The sequence below is a fragment of the Myotis davidii genome, unplaced genomic scaffold (genome assembly GCF_000327345.1).
Source record: "Myotis davidii unplaced genomic scaffold, ASM32734v1 scaffold827, whole genome shotgun sequence".
Lineage (NCBI taxonomy): Eukaryota > Metazoa > Chordata > Mammalia > Chiroptera > Vespertilionidae > Myotis > Myotis davidii.
In genome coordinates this window covers 1712764-1732176 of record NW_006297815.1, presented here as the reverse complement: position 1 = coordinate 1732176, position 19413 = coordinate 1712764, and the positions used below count along the sequence as shown (strand labels likewise).

The 19413-nt window shown below is 52.8% G+C and overlaps 1 protein-coding gene across 1 annotated transcript; it reads right to left on the bottom strand.

Moving 5' to 3' along the window:
* Nucleotides 1-741: 741 nt before the first annotated feature.
* Nucleotides 742-18381, bottom strand: ZNF335 (zinc finger protein 335). Its single transcript, XM_006773562.2, has 27 exons — nt 18352-18381; nt 17933-18239; nt 17037-17114; nt 16488-16793; nt 16250-16387; nt 15054-15200; nt 13591-13843; nt 13330-13507; nt 12264-12376; nt 10816-10834; nt 10593-10709; nt 10432-10508; nt 10228-10346; nt 9287-9519; nt 8299-8392; nt 8080-8174; nt 5325-5581; nt 3770-3881; nt 3324-3689; nt 2486-2628; nt 2252-2406; nt 2009-2112; nt 1839-1916; nt 1557-1640; nt 1405-1470; nt 1252-1333; nt 742-1167 (listed from the first exon to the last, which is right to left on the bottom strand). Exons 1-27 carry the CDS (start codon nt 18379-18381, stop codon nt 1040-1042), a joined length of 3879 nt encoding a protein of 1292 aa, XP_006773625.1. The 3' UTR covers nt 742-1039.
* Nucleotides 18382-19413: the final 1032 nt, after the last annotated feature.

Sequence of the window (19413 nt, the reverse complement as noted above, 5' to 3'; positions counted from 1 at the left end):
CCCCCGCCCCAACTTCCCACCTCAAACTCCAAGTCCCCTGTAAATAGGCCCCATACCTCTCCCCACCTTCTATGCCACCTTGTTTCATTTGTAAAAGTAAATATAGAAACCATCCGGTAAGAACGAGTGAGGGTTTTGAGGGCAGAGAAAGCTGAGGAACCTGGAGCCTTCTGGGATCACACCTCTGTACGTCCAGGTTCACCTCATGACCCCTGGGCCTTAACACCCCAACCCAGGGCTCCAGTGTCTTAACTCCTCACCATGCTGTCCCACAACTGGGGCCCTGGTGGCCTCAGCCCGTGCCCAGCAGGTCTGGAGTCCAGAGCCCTGCACCATCTATCTGGTAAGTCCCTAACTCCCAGAATTGAGCCTGTGCTAATCTGTGTGGGGAGCTGAGGGTTGGCAGCTATGCCCAGGTAGAAAGTTAGACGCCCCTGCTGGCCTTGGAACCACCACAGTATGTGGGCAGCCAGGTGTGTTTTACACTCAAGTCAAGGTTCTGGAGAAAACAGCTCAGAGCCATCACAGGCTGCTCCTCGGGGGTCCAGGGGGAGAAGCTGGGGGCCCTCACGGGCTGTGTGGGGCCACTGTACTTACAGAGGCCAGGCTGGATGCACTGCAGGCTAGGCTGGCTGCCTCCACCTCAGTCCCCACTTGTGGCTGTAACAGGCTCCACCTTTCCTTCTCCCCACGTTCTTGCCTGCTTCAGGCTGTAGCAGCAAGTGGACAAAGTGAGCCAGCTAGGGCTGGACTCTGGTCCCTTTATTGAGAGTAAGGCCAGTGGGTCCATCCAAACAAAAATAAATTTCTTTTCCAAAGCCTGCCCGCAGGCTGGGGCAACCAGCATGTCCTGGCTGGTGCCCATAGCTGCCCCACCCCAACCCCCATAGCACAGGTCTGGCTCCCTTGGAGTGACAGGATGCTGGCTGCTCAGTATCTGGAGATCCTAGGTGGAGCAGGGAGGTGAGTCCTGGTGGATTCCCTCCACCCCCAACAGGGCTAGCCCCAATATCCATGGTCTGTGTTGTGCCCCTGGGGCTTAGTCATCGGTCAGGGTGATGACGTCGTACTCGATGCCCTGGTGTTGCAGCTGTTGGATGTGTTCGGGCACTGTCTCCTCTGTGCCAAACAGGCCCTGGGCTTGGGCCATGGCAGCATCAGCCACTGCTGCCAGGGGAGGGGAAAGGATGGTGAGCTGAGGCCCCAGAAGCTAGGCCCGGGCCCCATGGTCTTCAGGGTCCAGCACCATACCTGTGACAGCTGAGTGTGCTGCAGCCTCCAGCTGGGCCTGTGTGACGAGCTGCTGGCTTGGGGACACAGGCACATACTGGATCTGGAGGGGAGAAGCCAATGAGACGTGGCCTACCCATGCCCCAGCTTCACCTGGTTCCCCAAGGGCCCTACCTGGGACTCCTGAAGGAATGGAGCTCCTTGTTCGTACTGGATGTGTGTGATCTGGCCCTCCTGTACCTGGAAAGAGGAAGCCAACCTGGTGATCCTAGAAGGAGGTTGTCCGTCCGTCCTCACATCCCACTCTCACCCTAGGCCTGGCCTACCTGGATGTGATGACCCTCTGGGACCACAACATATTCCTGAGGGAGCAGGTGCTGAACTCCGTCCTGAGAAATGATGTATTGTACCTGAAAGGTGGAGAGGAGGCAGGTGCTAGGGCCTGCTCATCAAGAGCTCGGTGAGGATGGTACAGCAGGGGGGCCAAGGACACCACTGGCAGTTGCAAGCACTCATCCTGGGAAGGGTGGTTTGGAAAGTGTTGCTTCTCCCCAATGTGGGGTCTGGCAGAGGGGCACTCACAGCTGAGGTGTTCAGCAGCAGCTCACCTGGTTGTCGGAGGTCACTAGATGCTGTACCGTCTGGCCATCTGCTGTGGTGATCTCTTGTATGTAAGTGGCTTCCTCCTGTCACAGCCAAGCCAGCTCTAGCCTCAGCTCTCCATGTGCCCCACCCCTTCCCTTGACCTGCAGGCAGGGCCCCCAGTGCAGGCTCTCACCTGATTGGTCACTGTCTGCTCCTGGGCCACGATGATGTGTTCCTGGCCCAGTGCCTGCTGTAGCTGCTCTGGGCCCAGGACCCCATGACTGGACTGGAGTGCGGCTGGGCAGAGAGGGGAGGATGTTCCACTCAGGGGCTCCGGGGAAGTCTGAAATGCCCTGGCCCCACCATGGCCCAAGGGTGCTTTCTAGGGCAGTGGCTCAAGTCCCTGGTATACCCTGGGTCCCCTGGGGCAGCTCACTGTGCAGTGTGGCCAGTGTCTCGTCATCACTGTTCAGGATGATGGTCTGGGTGGGGGTCCCAGTTGGGGCCCGGGCAGTAGGGGTCCCTGCCTTTCTCCCATCAGGACTATGTAGCCGCTGGATGTGGAACTTGAGGTGCCCGTTCCGGTTAAAACTGCAGGGAAGGACGAAGGCTCAGGGGTGGCCCTACCATGCACGCCCAGCAGCCCCAGCCTATCTATACCCAGCCTCACCGCTGCCCACAGAGGTGGCATGAAAAAGGCTTCTCGTTGGTGTGGGTCAGCATGTGCCGCCGCAGGTCCTTCTTGTTTTTGGAGGCAAAGCTGCACTGGCTGCACTGGTGGGGCCGCAGGCTTGAGTGCTGCACCATGTGGGCCTGCGGAAGGGGCAGAGTAGGGGCATCAGCTGGGTCCGGACAGACAGCTTCCACAGATAGCAGTCAGGGAACCTATCCTCTGAGGTGGATCTGTGAGGAACTGGATAAAGAGTACAAACCAGACCGAGATTTGGTGCTGTATAGCTGGGGAAAGCCAGAGGCTCTGTCATGAGGTCACTGTGAAAATCCTGTCCCTGCTCTCAGACTCAGCTTATCCCTAAGAGTACAGGTCCGGACGAAGGAACCTCTGACCATCTCTCCCAGCCCTGACGTTCTAGGGCCCTGGGCCCTTCTCCCCTCCCTCACTGAGGTAGTGTGAGGATTCAGTGTATGGTTGGATCTGAAAACGAAATCCTTGGGTGAAGGGATTTTTGGGAGGGAGGCCCCCAAACTGGATCACGAACCTGCCCCAGAACATCCCTTGAACTCAACCCTCCGTATTCTAAATGACTCGAATTTCCCTAAGCATGACGCATGCGGGCACACCTCCTCCATGACCTCTCCTAGCATCCCAAGTCCCCAGGACACGTGCATCGTTCACTCTGGAGACACTGTCAGGCATCAGTCATGTCTGGTCTCCCCCCAGACTGAGCAGCCTGAGAAACCTGCCGAGTTATCTCTGACTAGAGAGGGCTGGGTCGAGGGGGTGCTCAGTCAAGGTTTGTGACAACAGAGGCACAGGGAGCAGCACCTACCCGGACCTCAGGCCATTGGCGGGCGCTGAAAGGGCAGTCTGGGCACTTGAAGGCACTCGGCCCGGCATGGGCCCGTTTGTGACTCTCCATCTCAGCTCGGCCATAGAAGGCCTCGGCACAGATCTTGCAGGAAAACTTCTTTGACGCTGCAGATGGTGGGGACGGGGGCACTACCAGGCCCAGGGCTTTACTAGTTGTAGGAGGTGGGGAGGCAGAGCCCTGGGGGTCTTCCACTGGGTGGCTTCTGGCTGGAGATGAGGGCTCAGGGCCGTCTCTGGGTGGCCCCCCACACTGCAGCAGAGGCCACTTGGCTCCAGAGGCCAGAGCATCAGAACTTGGGAAGGAGATGGAGCCATCTGCAGTCAGCTGTGGAGACGGGAGCATGAGGCACTGAGGGAGGGAGAGATGGGAAAGGAAATGGGGCGTGGTGAGCTACCCAGCCTCACCTCGATGTGATGCAGTTGGGTCCCATCGGCTGCCATGATGTAGTGGGTGCCAGCTTCTTTCAGGGGGTCACTCACAACCACAGCCTGGGCTGCCTCCCCTGGGGGCTCCTCACTGTGGGCAGAGAGGAGGGGAGCAGTGAGTCAGGGTACTAGGAGGGGATAGAGGGCCCCAACAAAGTCATCAACCGAGGGGTGACTGCACCACAGATGGACCTCTGGATTAAATCCTGGCTCCGCCCTTTGCCAGCCCAACCTCTACTGTCTCTTCTGTCATTCGTGCCGTGTGCGGAGTACTGTCTTGCTCACCACTGGTAATCCTGCCCCTTGATGGGCATGGTGGAGAGTGGGGGTGGGTGGCCTGAGGGTTCCAGCCTAAATCTGGTCCAGTTGGAGAGGCGGGGCTGACAGGGACCCACAGCCCAAGAGTAGAGGGCAGATGCTGAGACAACTGCCCAGGTGCAGGCCTAGCCATCCAGACTCCCATCCCAACTACAGTTTGGTGCTTGGATCCAGGGCTTCCTCAGATTGCCCAGGGGTTTGGTCAACATATGAGATATAAATATTTCTGCCCCCAATTTGCTCAATGTGGAGGAAGCCAAGAGCAGATGCCAGGCCTCCAATTCCAGCAAGGGGCCTGAGTTCATTCCAAAAGTCAGAACTGGAAAATACCTTCAAGAATCGTTCAGAACACAAGGACTTTGGAACCAAAGGGAGCAGAGCTAAAATCCTCACCTATGTGGCTGACCTTAGGAGTGTTAAACCTCCTTAGTCTGTTTCCTCATTGTAAAACGAGGGAAATGTGGATCTCACAGGAATGGTGTATAGGTGAGTTCACAAATTTCAAGTGCCTGGAACATCTAAGCAGTCAAAAGATCACTTCTGACCTCCTGAGAAAGGTACGACTCCCCTATGGTCCAATCACTTTATGTATGCACTAGAGGCCCAGTGCACAAATTTGTGCATGGGTGGGGTCCGGCCAACGATTGGGGCAGATTGGGCTGGGCGATAGTGGGAGGTCAGCCGGCTGGCCCACCCACCCTGATCAGTGCCCAATCAAGGCTGGGCTGGCCATGGGGGAGGGGCCATGGGCAATTGGCCAACAGGCCCCACCTCTGATTGGGGTGGGGCAACCAATTGGGGGCGGGGCTACCAATTGGGGGCAGGGCTGGCCATGGAAAGGGGCTACAGGCTGGCTGGCCTCACCCCCAATTAGTGTGGGGGCTGATCAGGGCGGGGCTAGCCTGGGGGAGGGTCCACAGGCTGATAGGGGTGGTGGGGGCTGATCAAGGGCCATGGGGGGAGGGGCTGCAGGAGGTTGGCTGCCAGCCCCACTCATGATGAGGCTGGTACACTGGCCACAGTGGGCATCATAGTGACCGGTGGTCATAGCAACCGGTTGTTCTGGTAGTTACAGCATTCCGATCGCTGGCTTTTTATATATACAGATTAGGATTTTTACTTCCTGCCAACTAGGCGTGAATGGGCAGGGACCCCTTGACTCCCTGTAGCATGACTACAACTGGCTGAAGGGGACCTTGCAGGTGGCAGGCCTTACCTGTAGGGTGTGCCAGGAGCTGATGTCCCCTCTTCCATAGGGGGTGCTGTGATGACACTGTACCCAGCCCCACCGAATGGACTGGGTGCCAAGGTGATCTGCTGTAGGTCAGGGGGGCCTAGCTGGCTCTCAGCAGCTACACCGCCCCCCGGCTCTGCGACGTGCAGGGTTACCACTTGTGGAGCTGCACTTGCTGAGGGCTGCCCACCGGGGGATGCTAACCGTGCTTCCGCATCCTCTGACTTCACCACGGCCACCTGCAACGGCACAATGCATCTGAGCAGGTCTGTGCCAAAGAAGCTAGTGTTCAAGGCTCTTTTCTATCTCAAAGCTCACCCAGGCTCTGGGCAGACCCAGTGCTGCTGGCACTCATTTGCACAACCCCAACTTTGTGTTCCTACCGAAACACAGCCTGCCTTTCCAGATCCCACCCAGCTACTGGAATTACACTTAAGAACAGGGTAGAGCAATACTGCCCCCCAGGGGCATTGGGCAATGTCTGGAGACATTCTTTGGTTGTCACAATTGGGGGCAGGCGGGGTGCAACAGGAATCCAGCAGGTAGAGGGCAGGGATGCTGCTAAACATCCTAGGATGCACAGGATGGCCCCGCAACAAAGAATCATCTGGCCCACAGTGCCAAGGTTGAGAAATCTTGGGGTAGAGGGACAAGTGGCAAACCACTTTAAGAAAAAAAATAAAGTCAGAGTGCGATCTTAGATCTCACTCCAAAGTCTGCTTCAAATGGATTAAAGACTAAATATAATAATAAAACTCTAAATATGTGAAGAAAAAATGTGGATAATTTTATAATCCTGGGGTAGGGAGATTTTTCTAATTATGACAGAAATATGCTACAAGCTACAACAAAACAAATCATAAAATGAAATCAGGAAACAAAGAAATTGGTGTGTGACTGGGATTTAACAATTCATATGAGAGATAAAAGGTGGACTTCCTTTATATACAGAGCTCTTGCAAAGGGATAATAAAAAAGACTAACAATTTAATTTAAAAATTGATACAGGACACCCACAAGTAAGTCAGAGAAGAAATAAAATGGTCTATGTATATATACAGACCACCATTGAACATACAGAAGTTCAATCTCATTTATGATCGCAAAATTATAAATTATGACCATGAAGTATACTTCTGTGACATTGAAGGAATTTATAAAGCCTGACGATGCCCAGTGCTGGCAGGAGCGGAGGAACATGCTCTAGGGGTGTCATATAAATTGGCATATCTTTTTGTGAGGCTTTATACCTGCAGACCCACCAATTCTACTTTTAGGAGGTTTTTTGTTATTTTTTTTTTTAATAAAAGGTTATGAGCACCTGAAAATGTATGTGCACTAAAACACTGCCTTGAGTTAATGAAAAACTGTAAACAACCCAACCAGTAAAGGAATGATGAGGTAAATGTTCGGACACCTATCTGACGGGAGGATGTGGAGACGTGATGTGGAGATGGAGACCTGTATGTGCCTGTCAGGCTGAGCCCCCCCCCGACACTGCTAAGTGAAGAAAACAGGTTGTTGATGAGATGACTAGTGTGATCCCATTTTTTAAGGAACAAAAAGTCTGTTATTGTGCACACGGACAAAACTGGAGAAATGCTTATTAACCTGCTAACAGTGGGAAGGGAGGAATGTTAAGAACTTTCACCTTATTGTAGAACATAATGTTCATTTTGTTTTTTTACAAGCATATAGTTTTGTAATTTAAAAAATGCATTATACTGGCACGAGAAGAGCAGACAGGTGAGTGTGTGTGGGAATCTAGAGAATGATAAAGGGGACATTTCCAACCACTGGGGAAAATTATTTGATATACTGCACTGGACAACTTTTGGAAAAAATATTAAGTTAGTTCCCGACCTTTCTGCATACACCAAAAATGAAATGGAGTGAAAATTTAAGTGAAAAAATGAAACCCTAAGAAGAAAGTCCAAATGAATTTTATATAGTCTTGGGGTGAAGGAGGCCTTCCTAGGGATGAATACTAAAGGCAAAAACGTTTAAAGACTGATACACTTAACTATATAAAAATGTAAAACTTCTCCACCCCCAAATGCCTCAAGCTAAAGCCTACACAGGCTCTCTCCTCCATGGAGTTTTGTCTGTCTCCCAGCTCCTAGCAGCATGTTATTGCTCCAAGTTATTGAAATTTATCATCTCAAATACATACTCTACATCTTTTCAAGGGGCTGGGAGACGGAGGCACACAAACTCCTCCCTGCCTGTAGAAGGGCGAGGAGGTGCAGAGGGAGAGGAGATGGGGGAAGGGGATCCTGAGCAGCTGGATGAAAGAGGGAGTTGATGATGAACTCGGGAGAGTGTGGGCTTGAGGTGCATGGACAAGACAGAGGTCTGAGATGGAGACGGCCCCGGAATCCTCAGGTTGTAGGAGGTGTCATGAATGAGGGCACTAGGTTAGGAGGGAGGCTAGTTCAGACCCACAGGCACAACAGGGTGGCCACAGAGCTAGGAGAACAGGACCCCAGAGGGCATGGAAGCAGTGAACACAGCTCAGCATTGCAGAGGTTGCTCGTGACTCTGGAGAATGGTGTGGGAGATCCTCTGACCTCCCTGCGCTCCTGAAGCCTCCTTGGCACAGCTGCTGCTCCTCCTGTGCATGTGCCCGCTGGGTGTCACCCACTAACTGGGAGCTCCCTGCGGGTGCGGCATGTCTACTTCATCACTCTCCTCTCCTCCCAATGTCTAGCGAAGAGGAGGTCCCAAGGTGGCTCACCTGCAGGGCGGCACCCCCCAGCTCCCGCTGAGCACTCATGTTTAGCAGCAGATCCAAAGCTGTCTGTGTGGCCATGGCAGTTGACTCCTCAGCTCCTGGGTTGGTGGGACCTGAGACTTAGAAAAGGCTGGAAAACTGGCACCCACACCCTCCCCCATCTTCTAGCATGAGCCCTGCCCATGCCCAGTACCCAGGCTCCCACCCTTCCTCAGAGCTCACCTTGCTGGTAGATGATGGTGGCGCCACCCAGGGTGTCAGAACAGAGCAGTGGGGGCGTCTCAGGTGACTGGAAAGGTGCTACCTCTGGGGGAATCTGCAGGGTGGGGATATGGCCAATCCTGAGAGAGAGCAGCTCAGATTCCAGTGCCATGTACTGAGTACCTCCTTTGTATTGAGCATTTTATATATGTTGGCTTGTTTCATCTTCACAACTACTTTTAAATTAACAGCTCAATGTTACAGATGAACTGACTGAGGCTCAGAGAAGTGAACTATCTGGCTTATGATCTCACAGCTTGTGAGTAGCAGAATTGGGACTTGAACACAAGACTGATTCCAGAGCCTGTGTTCTATCAGCACATTGTGATGGTGATGGCCCATCTTTGGGAGGTTACATTCTCAGCTACAGGACTATTTCTTAACCTCTCTTGCTGTTAGGTAAAGTGTGGTCACATGGCTGAACAGGAGTTTCTGGTAAAGTTCACAAGGAAGACACGTGGATAGATGGTAGACATCCTTTTTGCCCTTCCCCGATCCCTTCCCCTGCTTCTTGCCTAGGATGTGGCTAGGAAGGCTGGAGCTCCTACAGCTTTAATGAAGCATGAGGCAACCACAAAGATGGAAGGGGTTTTCCTAAGAGGGCTGTGAAAAAAATACTGAGAGCTTGGTCCCTGATGACAGACCATGGAGATGCCACACCAGCCCTGGAGTGATCTTTGGACTTCCTTTATACGAGAAAATAAACTATCACCACAACTGAGCTGCTGATACCGTCCCCTTCCATTACCAGCACTGGAAAGCCACCCTACTCTGAGCTGAGGGTTGGCATGTCTACACCTCAGCTGCTCTTTATCACAATCCAGAGAGGCAGGGGTCACTTTATTGCGCCTATTGTGCAAATGAGGATGCTGGGAGAGGTGACATCACACTGTCATCCTGGTGAAGGCCCCAAGCCCTTTCTGTCTGTTGTCTGCTTGGCTGAGCTTACTTCGCGAGGTCCTGGGGGGCTGGGGGTTGGTCCAGAGGCTACACTGTGCTGCTGCTTCAGCTCCTCAATCTGCTGCAGAGAGAAGAATGGGCGACGGCGGGAGGGGGGCTCCTCCGGGTGGCGCCGCCCCCACTCCTCGAAGCTGCTTGCATGCCGGCACCGCACGTGCAGGCGCAGATTCTTCTTGTGCCGTGTGCTGAAGTGGCAGTACTCACAAGCAAAGGGCTTGGCCCCTGTAGGCACATGTGGGGGGATGCTTATGCCTACCCACCCCCTTACCCATCCTCCCAGAGAAACCTTCACCACCCCAAGGACCTCTCCAACTCCCCGATTCCTTCCTGAGCTCAAACACATGCGCTCTCCATGGTGGTGAGCCAGGACAGAAACAAACCTGGTTCGCCCTCCGCACTCAAGCCTTCCTGCCAGTGCCTACTTTCAAGGTCACATGATCACACACTCCTCTTGTGTATCACCAGCTCCCAGGAAGACAGAAATCTGGTGAAGGAGCCCCTGACTTCCTTTCTCTAATCTTCCCTAGTGTGCCCGCCAGAGGGCTGGGAACCAAGGAGAATAAAACCAACTGTTGTACACCTTCCACGGGGCAAGCATAGACTGATGCTGTTTGTGGTTTCATGTCCTGAGGGCAGGGCCTCTCTAAGACCCGTTTCTAGCCCAGCGCCCAGCACAGACAGGGCTCAGGGAACAAGTGGAACTCACTTTTATAAAAGCCTCAGAGAGAGAAAGTGATGGCCCAGGGCAACCCTGAGAGCAGTGGGCTGAGCTGGAACTGGAGCTGAGGTTAGAATGGCCCCAGCAAAGGGGGTTCCCTTTACAATGGAGGGGTTCCAGCTGCTCATAAGGCTTTAGGGGAGGAGGAGGAAGAGGTCTGACTGGGGACCAGGGCAAGGTGAGCACTGACAGGGAGGGGTGACTGGCCTGACCTGTGTGCTTGACGGCCACGTGAGATAGCAGGAAGTCCTCGCGGAAGGTGCGATAGGGGCAAAAGCTGCATTTGGCCTTCTTGTCCTCACAAACAAACTCGCAGAACTCACACTTGAATCTGGGGGTGGTCAGAGGAAGGGCAGTTCAGCAGTGGGGTGGAGGTGGGGGTTGCTCCAGCCCCAAAGGCCTCCCAAGGGACATACCTGCGGTTGGCAACAGCCTGGATATGTGTGAGAAGGTGCATCTTGAAGGTGTAGCGCTTCTTAAAGGACTTTCCACACTGTAAGGGAGGGCTGAGTTGGGTGATGGATCACCCAGGAAGGCCTCCTGCCCCTACCCCTGCCCAGCCCTTGGCCCCACCTACCTTGTCACACATGTGGGGCTTCTCAGTGCTGTGTGTCTTCATGTGCTGTGTGAGTCTCTTCTGCATGGGGTAGACACGGCCACACACGGGGCAGGGGAAGGAGCTCAGCTTCGGGGTCTGAGGAGGGACAGAGGGGGCCAGATGGTAAGATCTGGCTTCCTGGCCCCACCCCCACAGCAGCTCTGTAGCAGGCTCCCTTCCCAGGCTAGGGCCCCAGACTTACGGGATCTGGCCTCTTCTTCCTGGAGAAGAAAGCACAGGAGTTAGACCATCGCTTCTCCAAGCCCACCCAATACGCCTAGACCCAGTCTCAGCCCTGAGTGTCCCGACTACCCACCCAAGACCCTTTCTTTTAGTTTGCTGGGGGAAATGCTAAGAGGGTTCTGTAAATAAGGTCTGCACTTCACTACATTTGGGAATGGTGTAGTCTTCCTCTCAGTCACAAAATACATTTGCATTTTAAAGTTCTGAGAAGTCCCACAGGAAAGAATGCTATTGTACTAGTTGGTTGACCTGGTGTCCCCAACCTTATTTGGACACAGAATTCCCCACCTTTTTATTGTCTTAAGAAAACCTGTAAGCACCTTGGAGAGCTGGCTTTCCCACACACATGGTTTCAGATCTGAGGACTTGTAAGAACTTATACAACATAGTATGTGGCCCAACAGTTGGATTTTTGCATCATAGCCCCACTTGCTGACCAGTCAGCCGCTGTTGAAAAATCCAGTTGCTATGACTGATCAAAAAATGAATATGTAAGATGGGGAAACTGTTGATTTGACACATTTATATATATCAATATGAAAAAACAAAACCAATAATCTAAGTTTATAATTTTGTTTCACTAGCAACCCTTCAACTTTTATTTTACTTTTAAAATTATTTTTAAATATATTTTTATTAATTTTAGAGAGGAAGGAAGAGGGAGAGAGAGATAGAAACATCAATGATGAGACTCATTGATTGGCTGACCCTTGCATGTCCCCTATTGGGGATTGAGCCCGCAACCCTAGTATGTGCCCTTGACCAGAATCGAACCCAGGACCTTTCAGTCCGCAGGCCAACGCTCTATCTGCTGAGCTAAACAGGTTAGGGCAACTTTTCTCCTTTAAAGAACCCTGCAAGTCTTTGGTTCATACTGAGGACTGTGTTCTCTGATTTGCAATTCATACACAATAAAATTATCGCTTAATTAATTTTTGTTAACAGATCTATCTAGTGAATCCCTGTATCCAACCTCTGCTCACTGGTCCTCCTTCCTGTGAAGCTAACTTCCTGAAGCTGCAGATCTAATTTTAATTCAGAGAGCCATCACTAGGCTCCTAACGTTTTTTGTTTCGCCATGTACTTGTCCCAAGTCTGCTCTCTCAGTACCACGAAAGATGAATGTTGACCAAGAGTCTTAAAATCTTTAGACCCCCTCAACAATGTCTGTCTCCATTTTATAGAAGGGAAATTAAAGCTTGTAGCAGGGAAGAGACTAAATAAGGAACCTCAAGGCCCTCCTCCTGCTCTGTCTGAGCCAAGTGATCAGGGATAAATCGCCTTGCCTTCCCACTGTCTATAATGTGCTGTGAATAGGCCTGGCCCTGAGCTGGTACTAACTGGAACCACTGTTATTCTGAGCTCCCACTTTCCCACCCTGTCCCCATTCCACCCACATCCACTGACCGGTCCCGGCTGTGCACGGCTGCATGCCGGATGACGTCTTTCCTGTAGACACTGGTGTAGCTGCATTCATCACACTTGTAGGGCTTACTGCCTACATGGTTGAACATGTGCTCCTGCAAGAGAGGCATAGGGATAGTGGATTGGGGCTCATATTCCCCTCCTGCCACACCTCACCTATGCCCACAGCTCTAGAATTGCCGTGGGAGCAGGCTCTAAGAAAGAGGGAGTGCTGCCAGCGCTGGGGCCTATGAGGGCTGGGGACCCCCCCAACAAGCAGACCTGCTCTGCACCAGGCCCTGTTCTGCTGACCACTTGATAGAGGAGGAAACAGGCTCAGAGAGAAGGACTTGCTGAGGTCCCACAGTAACCTTGTGAACTTGAAGTTGAACGCAGGCACCACAACTCCACAGCCTATGCCCTCCCCACTGCAAGATGGGATAGCCACCCCTAGCCCCACCGTTGTGTTTCCAGAGAAAACTTCCAGGTCAAAGGTCCCTGTCTGAGGAAGCACTGTGTGCAGAGAGCACAAGGGCTCTGGCTGTTTTTCCTTGAGGACCCCCCGCCCCCAATGATGGCCAACTTGCTGCCTCACTTTGGTCCAGCCAAGCTGTGGTTCCTTGGTCAGTAAAATGGGATTGTTGACACCTACCAGGGACCTCCTCGGGCTGCCCCAAGATGAAATGAGTGGCCTGCAAGGCCTGGGCCCCTCTCATGGGACACATTACTGCCATCTGCTGGAAAACTTCCTAACACACTGAATTAGATAAAACCAACTTTACTGCCACCTGCTGGCAATGGTGGTGAACAAGCAAATCTAGGAAGTCTACTACACAAATAGCACACTTGAAGATGCCATGCTGCTGGGCAGTGTGTGATCTGCAAAACCGCCCGTGGCAGCCCAGACACGTGCCCCGTGAAACAGCAGGAGAGGGTGCCTGGGGAGGCCCTCTACCTCCACTCCCTCTTGGTGCCACCAGGCTTTTTGCCTTCTCTCATCCAGCCTCCCTTCCTCCAGTGCCCTGTGCCTTCCCCTTCCCAGCTACTCCCCTTTCCAGCTGTGGCGCACCTTCAGCGAGGACCAGCGGCGTGAGCGATAGCTGCACTGAAGGCACTTGAAGAGCTGGGGGTCTCCGGCCTCGTGGGAGTTTACATGAAAACGCAGGTCCTCGTGGGACAGGAAGCGGGAGCCGCAGATGCGGCACAGGAAGGGCCTCAGAAGCGGCTTGGGTGACTTGTAATAATACCTGCCAGGAGGGTGTTGAGGAGAGGTCTGGCTGGGCTGGGGCTGTCTGGCTGTGTCCCTGACCCCCATCTCTGTTCCCCTTACTTGCGGTATTTCTTGCCTAGGAAGCGTCTGGAGGGTCGGCCACGTCGGCGGGGTGGGGTGTCGGGCTCCTCCTGGCAGGTGGGTGCTGCGTTCTCTGCGTCCGACTGGCTCACACTGGGCTCCACAGGAACCCTATCGGCCTTGCCCACGGCCACCAGGTGACCTGGGCCTGAGGAGCTGGGTACCTCGGGGTCCTGTGGCTCTGGAGGGCTCTGTCCACTCTGGGAACTCACTAGAGGCTCTCCTTCCATACCTGCCACAGACATGCCAGATCACAGATCAGCCACAATACACCAGGACAGATGTGGACAGGTGTGACACAGGCCAGCCAAATATTTCCCCCGACACACGGCCACCATCCACGAACGGCCACGTCAGGTCACAGCACAGATGCAGCCCGCAGGTGGTTAGAGTGCAGCACGGCACGACATAAGTGTGACAGTCGGGGGCAGCAGTCAGAGACCTGGGGACCTATCAGTCAGGAGACCTGCGTGCTAGGTTCAGCTCTGTCACTGACTTGCTGTGTATCTTTAGGCAAAGCCAGTCCCTCTCTGTGTCTCTTTTTCCCCATTTGGCAAATGAAGATGATAATTGCTTATCTAGTGACCGCATGAGAACATTCTAGTCCGGGAAGCAACAGCAGCCCTTTAACATTGGTTTCTCTAGGGTGGCTGGAGGGCCGACAGGAGTGTTATATATTCAAACACATCAACAATAGCTCAATACAATGTTTTAAAAATTAAAAATGACACAGACAATGCTGGTAACATTCTGTTTCTTAATTGGGGTGCTAGGTCATACAGGTGTGGTCACTTTGAAAATTCACTGAGTTATGCACTTTAGTTGTGCTTTTCCAAACATATATCTCAGTAAAAAGTTATTTTAAAAAGAGACTAAAAAATAAAACAATTTCCTCCAAACTGCATGTACAGAGACAGCTACCACATGGCTTTTTCTGTATATTTATGCCTCAAAGCAATCCTAAGACAGGTGCCGTCACCTGCATTTACAAAAAGGGGATTTGAGAGGCGAAGTCACATGCTACGGGTCACACAGACAGTACATGGCAGAGCTGGCATGAATGGCCACGAGGTGCCCCAGGCTGTGATGCTCTAAGCTTGTGCTCCTTGGACAGTCTCAGGCCGCAACTTTGTTGTTATTTCAATAATAATACTTAAAACTTATCTTATTAGTTCAGCTATAAAGACTCAACCTCCTCCTGCTCTGTGACAACGTACCACCGAACAGTCTTTTCATAAAGCTGAGGTGCCTTTTCTTAACTCAGGGTTTCTCAAGCCTGGTCTCAGAGGGATTTCCCCTTTATCAGGAGGCCAGCCGGCCACCCTGGTTTGAGCCACGCTGCTCTGCACAGGACACTGTTGCCAGGACTCCACAGAGGCAAGCAGGGAAGGAGGTCACCCCTCAGCCTCACCCTCAAGGCCCCTTCCACGACCAAGTCTCACCCTCTGGGAGGTCTGAGGGCTCCAGGCAAGGCAGCTTCCGGGGCCGGCCAGGCCTCCTTCGGGGTCTCAGTGTGCTGGGAGTGGGGCGCTGGGGCCGCAGCTGTCGGCCACGGGGCTCATCCTCTGCTGGATTGTAGTCACTATCCTCTGTGGGGACAGTGAGAGAAGGTGGGCATCATGCTGGACCCACCCTTTCAACTCTGATCCCTTGCCCTGCTCCCCTGGAAAGAGGCCCACTTCCCCATCCCTGCCCACTCCTCCTTCATGCCCACCAGTGATGCCTCCTCCAGACAGCCCTCCCCATGGCTGACTGTGCACATCCCTTTCCAGGCTCCTGCAGTCCTTCCTCTGCACCTTTCCTGACACCTACCATTGGCTTATACAGCACTTTGGCATGATTTAGAAAAAGGCACCGCTTCCTAAAGACACTTTACAGACACTCTTAAGAAATAGTTGAAATAAACATTCAAGTCTATAAATGCTATGACTGTGCAAGATACAGTCTATGAAAATGCAGATGCTATTGGCCGAATGTGGCTATCGAGCCCCTGAAATGTGCCTAGCCTAAACTGAGACATACTGTAAAATACACACTAGATTCTAAAAATCAGTATAAAAAAAAGAAAGTAAAACAACTAATAATATTTTATAATGATTGCATGTTGAAATATTTTAGATATATTGGGTAAATAAGATATACAATTAAACTTAATATATATATATATATATATATATGGCTAGCCCTGGCCAGTGTAGCTCAGCAGTTAGTGTCAGCCCGTTTTGATTGCTGGTTGCCTGTTCATGTTCATTCCCCAGCCCATCTCTCTCACACCGATGTTTCTTCTCCCCCTCTCCCCCGATTCTTTCTAAAAATCAATGGAAGAAATATCCTCAGGGGAGATTAACCAAAAAATATGTCCACAAAAAAGAAAAGTACACATGTGGTTTGCATTCTATTTCTGTTGGATAAATGTGAACGTGGCCCTCTTAGTTGTGGTTGGTGCTTTTTCAGTGCACAGCCTGCACAACTACACACAGAGGTTCTGATCCCAGCACCCAACTCCTCTGTCTTATACGGAAGCACCCGTGGCTGTGTCTGTGCCAATTCTGTTTTCCTGGCTCTCCATGAGGGCCAGAGGAGCCCAGTATTTGTTGATGGGGGTGGAGGTAGCAGACCTGGGAGCCATGTGGCCTACCCTCTAGGTCATCAATGGCACCGGCATCTACGATGTCATCATCGTCTTCCTCCTCTGGTGCCTCTTCCTCTTGGGTCTTGGTCGAGGTACCCCACTTCCGTGGACGTCCCTTCTTACCAGTTGCTACTGCTGCTGCTGCTTGGGGGTGGGGGGGAGGAAAGACAAGCTTCCATGTCTGCCTCTCAGCACCCCATCCCCACCTATGCAGTCCCAGCCAGGTAGGCTGCTATCAACGTACCTGGACGGAAGTGCCGCTCCCGCATATGGCGTAATAGTGTGGCCTTAGTGCTACTCCGGTACTGGCACATCTTGCACTTGAACTGCTGTACTACCACCACCTCCATCATGGCCTCCAGGCTCTGTAGATCTGGCTCCTCAGTGCCGGAGGCTGGGGGAGGCTGTGCTGGGGAGCTGGGTGAACCCCGTGCCTCCTCAGATGGCTCCAGGCATGTGGATGTGGATGTGGGGCCGTCGGCCAGGGCCTCAATGGCTGCCAGGCTGTGGACTAGGGTGGAACTGGACATTGGCGATGCTATGGAGGCACCTGGGGGTTGGTGAGGGAATCAGAGGGAAGGGAAATGAGGGGCAGGCTGGCCATGAGCTACAGCTGTCCCTCTCAGGCAGGTCCAGGGATCCTAGAACCCAGCTCCCTACAAGAGTAACTGGGGAAACTGAGGCCAAGAGCAGTGGCTAAACTGGCCAGATCACACAGTGAGTTTGTGGCTAAGCCTTCCTCCCCTAGTCAGCCCACTGCAGGGCTTCCTGGGTCTGGAGCCTGGCGTCTTACCATCATCTGGTCCCTGCAGGATCAGGTACTGTGTGGTCTCGGCCCCACCATCCTCAGCACTGGTTACAGTTATGCAGCCTAGATAGAGATGTGGGGAGGGAATTCCCAGCTGACAATGACAATTGTCATTGCCCACATTCATTCTGGCTCACCTATGTGACCTCACACCAGCTGCATCATCCCTCTGAGCCTCAGATGCCTACCCCCTCCCCATCCACCCAAGGCAGGGCTATTGGAAAGCCTGGTTTGATGCCATGATGACCTACAGTCAGACAGATGCCTTGGCTATCCCAGCTGCCTCACCTCTGACCACCTTCCCCTCTGAATCTTCCCAAGGTTAAGGCCCGCTTCCAGCCCCAGTTCCTCAGGGCTGGCTTTCCAGACCACCCCAGGGCTTTTCCTTTACACACATCGTTAACAGCAGGTACCGTTTGGGAAATCGTGAGCTCTGGAATCAGACTGTCTGAGCTCATGGCCCAACAGTCGCTAGTGACAGTGGGTAAATTATTTTACATCCTCTGTTCCTCAGATTTCTCATCTACACTGCAAGGATCATAATAGCACCTGAGTTTTGGGGTTCCTGGGAAGATGAATGAGCTACTGAATATGAAGTGTTTAGAACAGACCTCAGTATAAAGTTAGGTGTTACTGTTTCTGTATTTAAGGAGCACTTATTACACGCCAGACACTATGCGAAGAACTTGACCGTGCTGCCTCATTAAATCCTCACACCATTTCACCGCCATGAGGCGGGAGTTACTGTTGCCATGTGGCACATTCAGAGTGGGAGAGTTATTTTCCCGTGTCTGCACAGCTGGGATAAGCAGAGATGGTTCTTCCGGACTCTGCAGGGAAGCCCCAGGAGGCTGACTCTTGCCATCCTCTCCCCGACTTACTCTGGATGAGGTCTGGCCCGATGGTGGACTCGATGATCTTGTCAAAGGCTGAGCCCAGGTCTGAGGAAGAAGCCGTGCAGTCGGACACCAGCATGTTGGGGTCTGGGAGTGCGCTGGAGTGCACGAGAGTTTGGGGGCCACCTGTCACCCCTGCCACTGGCCCATGGGACACAGAAGATGAATCAGGAAGGTAGCCATGGGGCAGGGGGTCCGTGCTTGAGCTGCTCTCAGATACCTCCTCCTGGGGGATAGGAAACGGGGAAAGAGGGCGTTTAGGAGCCAGGGATGGAGCAGGGCAGGCTGCTACCTGCTAGGTAGAGCTCCTAGGCCCAAGGAGTTACCCACACCCTCAGCCCCACTGAGTACTAGTGAGAGAAGCCCTCTGGTTGCAGAGCTCCCCAAGAACAAGTCCCAGGCACCTGGCTCTGGTCAGATGAAGGTCCCCACATACCCCACACAACAGCCAGGCACAGCTATTTCCATTGTACTTCTGAATAAGCTATTCCCACTGCCTGCAAGGCTTCCCAGCATCACACCATAGCTACATCCTACCCAGCTAGCTCCCCGCCATTTGGCTGGTACCTCCGCTTGGAAGCTGACCCTGACCTGAAGGCCAAGTTAGGACCTCTCCGTGTTCAGTGCTGCAGTCGCCTGTGTCCCCACATCACATCACTATTTACTGTGTAGTGTAACACCTCCCAGGTCTGACTGTACCCTCTATAAGGGCTGGGACCACATCTGTCTTGTTCCTGCTGTTTCGCCAGGATCCAACCCAAGCTGGGCACAGGGTGGGCCTATCTCTGCTGAATTCATGAAACCCTGGACCCCAAAGGGGGGCCACTGTTATGCACCTCTATAATGTGATGTCTTGAAATTGGTCACTGTCTTGCAGATGACAACAACAGCAATGGCTAATACTTGAGTGTTTATTATGTGCTAAGCACTGTTTTAATAGCTTTGCAAATGTTAATGCATTTAATCCCTACAAAAACCCTATTGAGGTAGGTTTTTCTTCATTCCCACTTTACAGGTGAGAAAACTGAGATCGAGAAATTGGGCAGGTTGCTGAAGATCACACTAGGGAGGGGGCTGGGGGAGTGGCCGCGCCAGGAGGAAACGGTCTTACAAGGTGTTTCCAAGAGAATGTCGGGCAGGAGCTCAAAACGGAGCCCGCTCAGAAGCAGGTATTCCTGCTCCGTTTTACAGGCAGGCAGACTGAGGCTCAAAGAGATGCTCGGTAAACAGGAGGCAGAGGCAAGACTTGAACCAGGAGACCCGTCTCCCAAAGAGCGAGGACAGCGGGTCAGACCACAGCCTCCAGTTGGGTCCTGACTCTGCCAGCACTCGGTGCCCCGGATTGCTTTTCTGCACGATGTGGGAGAGTGGTGTGTGCTCTACAAGGTCTGCGGTGGAAACGAGCAAGCCTACGTTCGGTTCTCCCAGTCCACCAAAACCACATGTTCCTTACAAGCCGGCCTCGC